General features: G+C 47.2%; 1 protein-coding gene across 3 annotated transcripts in view; it reads left to right on the top strand.

The window, feature by feature from the left end:
* The window catches only part of eml3 (EMAP like 3), a 31176-nt gene that overhangs the window by 18771 nt on the left and 7405 nt on the right, over nt 1-5000 (top strand). For 2 of the 3 annotated variants that reach the window (XM_056575378.1, XM_056575380.1), the window contains 7 exons: nt 491-526; nt 837-957; nt 1461-1610; nt 2071-2140; nt 2518-2628; nt 2889-2984; nt 4488-4622. In XM_056575378.1, coding sequence (XP_056431353.1) covers nt 491-526; nt 837-957; nt 1461-1610; nt 2071-2140; nt 2518-2628; nt 2889-2984; nt 4488-4622 — 719 coding nt within the window. The remainder of the gene's footprint in view (nt 1-490; nt 527-836; nt 958-1460; nt 1611-2070; nt 2141-2517; nt 2629-2888; nt 2985-4487; nt 4623-5000) is intronic. The other variant, XM_056575379.1, reaches the window with a different exon arrangement.

Here is a 5000-nt window from a genome sequence, read left to right as displayed (position 1 = left end):
TCCTCCACTTCCTGTGAACCCAACGATTTGGAGAAGAAATCCCCACCAGGGATGCCAAACAGGAAATCAAGCAATGTTTTACAGCTCGGACGATGACATGCATTTATTAGTTTTATTTGGTTAACCGTTCCCTCTCTCCTTCTCTCCCTCTCTCCCTCTCCCCCTCTCTCTCCCTCCCCTTCTCTCTCTCTCCTTCTCTCTCTCTCCTTCTCTCTCTCTCCTTCTCTCTCTCCTTTCCCTCTCTTCCTCTCCTGTCTCTACACCTTCCCTTGCTCCCTCTCTCTCTCTCTCTCTCTCTCTCTCTCTCTCCCTCTCTTTTTCTCTCTCTCTCTCTCTCTCTCTCTCTCTCTCTCTCTCCTCTCTCTCTCTCTCTCTCTCTCTCTCTCTCTCTCTCTCTCTCTCTCTCTCTCTCTCTCTCTCTCTCTCTCTCTCTCTCTCTCTCTCCTCTCCCTCTCTCCTTCTTCCTTTCTCCTCTCTCACACACACACAGCGAATTCCGGGTCGCGGAGAGGAACGTACAGCCAAGGTGAGCCAACCAACGTGTTTGAGACCTGCACATATATGCTTTGCACTGGCCTGTGCCAGGGAACTGACAGGGAGACAATAGACGGGACTCCGGCGTCTGCACGATTTCTGGTGAACCGGGTTAAGTCTCTGTCTACCAGAAGGGCCCAAGAGTCCCTAGTGTATTTTCTTTCAGGCAGTACTTCCTGATAACAAATAGATGAGCGTTTCACCAGAACCGGTTCATGCTCATCCCAAACAGCCTGCTGCCCCTGCCGTCCCTTCATATAAGGGTTTACAACGCGCCCTATCCCCACCTTCTGTGTTCACAGAACAGTCCACCAAGATGTTCATCCGGGGACGCCCCATCACCATGTACATCCCCTCCAACATACTGAACTACGAGGACCTGAAGATGGAGCTGCCCTCCGCCAAGCTGGAGCTGGACTGGGTGTATCCTGAACGGGTCTTGGCCCACGTCTAGTCTGTAGAAGGGGGGCCTGCGGTATTGTGTTATGTGTTGTGTCCTCAAGTATGCTATTGGGTTTCTGTCCCGAGGAATTGCATTGTGGTATTTTGTGAGCTCCTGTCAATCTAGAAGCTTAGGGGGAATGCTGCCAAGTGAGAGAACATTGTTTTCCTTTTATTTAATACCTCCAATGGGTGACGGGGGCACGGGGGGACGGGTAGGATAGGCTAGTGGTTCATATGTCTGATGTGCAGCAGAAAGGTTTTGGGTTTAATTCCCTGTTTGCCTGAAGGCATCCTTTTACCAAGAGCTCCCCCCAACCTCTCAGCCACTCCTTAATGATCTATGTATCTAAACAGTAAGAAAATGGCTGTAAGTTGCTTTGGCGTAATCCCTAAACGGGGCTACAACTAAAGATCTGTTTGCTTTTGGCCGATGAGACGGAAACAGCAGACAGCAGAAACCTTAACTCGCACGCGGCTAACAGCTATGGCTACCGGGGTCGGGATTGCCGTGCCAACCTGTACTTCCTGCCGACGGGCGAGGCGGTGTACTTCAACGCCTGCGTGGTGGTGCTGTACCACATCAACAACCGCACACAGCGGCACTACCGCAAGCACACTGACTGCGTCCGCTGGTCAGTGGGCTCGGGAGACCATCAGAACAATCACAGATGATTGTTTAATTGGTTTATTTCAGGGACATTGCACGTAATCAACAGTCAAGCTGTAAGGGAGCCAGAGTTAGCCTCTGGGTTATCTGTTGTCCCCTGCCAGATATTCAAAAGGCAACCTCAAATTACAGAATTAAAATGCATGTATAAACAAAGGTTAAAAAACAACATAGGTGACTCAGACGATACAGTTGCACATAGTTAGAACGAATTGACAGACAATGGCAGACACACAACAAAATAAGCAGCCAATAAAACACAGCGTACATAAAACATTAAAGGAAAGCGCACAAAAAGGTATATTAGAACAGGATAAAAACACCTATAATAGAGCAGGGGTTCCCAGGTGTAAACTCTAAGACACCCAGTGTTGGTTTTCTGTGATGTTTTAAACCTCTATGTTCATTTCGACCGTCTCCTGCAGTCTGACACTCCATCCCGATAACGTGCGCGTGGCGTCCGGCCAGACGTCCGGCGTGGATAAGGACGGAAAGGTGACTCCACTGTTCACAAACGACCCAGATTATCATTTACTGCGATACTTTCTGACATATATAGTCACACTTTAATATCTGGTCTAATATTTGTGATGTGTGTGCGTTTGTTTTTGCGTGTGTACACCTGTCTGTGGGTTTGTTCCTGTGTGTTTGTGCGTGCATGTGCGTGTTTCGGCTTTTGTGTGTGTCATCTGCGATTGTCTACGTGTTTGTGTGTGCATGCGCGTGTTCCTGTTTTGTGTTTGTTTCATGCATGTCTGTTGTGCCTGTTTGGGTCTGTGTGCCTGTGTGCATGTGTGTTTGTGTGCGTTTGTGCGGGGGGGGTCCGTGTGCGCATCTGTGTGTCTGTGTGCCCGTGTGCATGTGTGTGTCAGCCACTCCAGCCGTGTGTCCACATCTGGGACTCTAACACGCTGGTCACCCTGCAGCTGATCGGCCTGGGAACCTTCGAGAGGGGGGTGGGCTCGGTGGCCTTCTCCATCGCTGTGAGTACAGCCGGACCCCCGCGCACAATCATAACCCTCACTGTGGAGTATTAGCATTATTAGCATTTTATTATCTATTTTTAATAGATGTATATATTTGTATTATTATACTTAACTTATATATGTCCACATTTGTAATGTTTTATAGACAAAGATCGTGCTTATTCTGTGTTCACAGTGTTTCTGTGGACACCTATTGTCACTGTGGGAGTTATTATTATGGTTCATATGATTATTATTCATGCGTATGGTAATCCCAGGACGCCGGGGCCGTCCTCTGCGTGATCGACGACTCCAACGAGCACATGATGTCCCTGTGGGACTCCACCAAGGGGACCAAGCATGCCGAGGTCAAGGTACGTCCCCACAGCCGGACAGGACAAGATCACCGTTCTAGAGGACGCCTTTCCTCCTGCATTGTCTTCTGCTTTATTTTACTCTTTGCTGGATTATCAAACCGATTTTTGTCTCTAGTTCACTGAAAATGCACTCAGAACGAAATCTACGAAATGACTCTTAAAACATAAATATTATTTAAAATAATAAAATATTCAATAAATGAGAAAGTGAAAGTGGTAAATATAAAAAGAGAATGATCCATCTTTTTTTCCTTGGGGAAAATCTAGGAACTTTGACTCAATTATTTTTGACAATTTTTGTCGGGGGCGCAAAGGCTTAAGAAAGCGAACAAAAAGTCAACTTCCATTTCACGGTGGCTTTACCACAGTGGTATTTAACACTCAGCACCCCAGCCAGAGACGTCCCCATGACGGCATTAAGAGTCCTCTCAGGGCTGCTCCCAGCCTCGGCTTCTGGAGCAGCTGCAGCACCCCCAGAGCCCAACAGACTGTCCTACTGTCTCCACCCTCGGCCACGTCAGCCATTTGCATTGAGTAACGGATCTGTACCTCAACGCCCGCAACCGACCGATGGCCAGGCTGGCTAGCAGGCTAACCATTAGCAACTAGTGTAGCACCGCCACCACTGTACATTCATGTTGAGTTGTCTTTAAGCTTTCATTTAGACGTCGGAACATCCCGTATAAACAATTTCGGTTTGGTTGCCATGGTGCAATTTCTTTGCTGGCAGATTTTGACCGTGTGTGTTTGTGTGTGTGTGTTGTGTTGGTTTGTACACTTGACTGTGTCAATGTGTGTTTTCCTGCTTTTGCTCGTGAGTTTAGGTAAATATGCTTATGCCGTGGGTGTGCTGAATGCATAATGTATGCATTTCCTTTCTTTGCTCTACATACGTTGTTTCTCCTGTAAGCTTCTTTGCTCACTGTTAAGATGGCTCGAGGGACAGTTCCATTATGGTGGTTCGGCCGGGGGCAGGGGGGTGTCCTACTCTCCCCCCCCCCCGCTATACAAACATATGATTTGATCCAACAGCAGCAACATAATTATTCAACCCCTCCCTTTCACCATAGCAATGGAACGGTCCATATTCCACACTATGGTGCGGACATGAATGAGACTTTTGTACCCAAAACGCCGCTTGAAAGGCCTTCTGCTTTTCCACTGGTGTTCTGTCTGGCTGTGGCAGTCCCCGCTAAATTATTAGCATTTTACAGGCTCTTCCAATTATAGGATCTTTGGCTATTTTAGATTTTTAATAAAGTTAGACTGCAGCCACAGATACAGTTGTGGCTTTGAAAGTATGGGGGCATGGGTACATAACTTTCTAAATTCAGTATTTATCCGTATGTGTTTGTGTTTGTCTGTGTGTGTGTGTGTGTGTGTGTGTGTGTGTGTGTGTGTGTGTGTGTGTGTGTGTGTGTGTGTGTGTGTGTGTGTGTGTGTGTGTGTGTGTGTGTGTGTGTGTCTGGGTGTGTGTGTGCGTGCCTGTGTATCCTCCAGAGCACCAATGAGGCTGTGTTCGCCGTGGAATTCAACCCGGTCGACGGCAGCAACATCATCACCTGCGGAAAGTCCCACGTGTACTTCTGGACCCTGAGTGGCGGGCAGCTCACCAAGAAGCAAGGCATCTTTGGAGTACGACATTTAAAACGTTTTCAAACATTTTCCGCCCTCCATGCGTTAATACCTGCAAAAGTTACTCCACATGAAAGGGCAAAAATACATTGGACCAATAGTTTTAATATAACAAATACATACACTACTGAAAAATCTCCAAAAGACTCAAATCAACACAAAACGTCATATTTAAAAAATGAATGCTCTCCGATGTGATATATTAATTGAGGTATAGTGAGTGATGAAGTACTGGTCCTACCCATTCAGGGGTTAACCCATAGCCCAGCAGGATATATTTACTGAGGTCACCCGTGTGCACCGCTCAACATGGACTTCCCGGAGATTTAGGAAACCTTTTACACTCAGGAAACCATCACCTGGAAAACAGCTTACTGT

The sequence above is a fragment of the Gadus chalcogrammus genome, chromosome 17, assembly GCF_026213295.1.
Source record: "Gadus chalcogrammus isolate NIFS_2021 chromosome 17, NIFS_Gcha_1.0, whole genome shotgun sequence".
In the NCBI taxonomy this organism is placed as follows: Eukaryota; Metazoa; Chordata; class Actinopteri; order Gadiformes; family Gadidae; genus Gadus; species Gadus chalcogrammus.
This window is presented reverse-complemented; position numbering and strand designations above follow the sequence as displayed.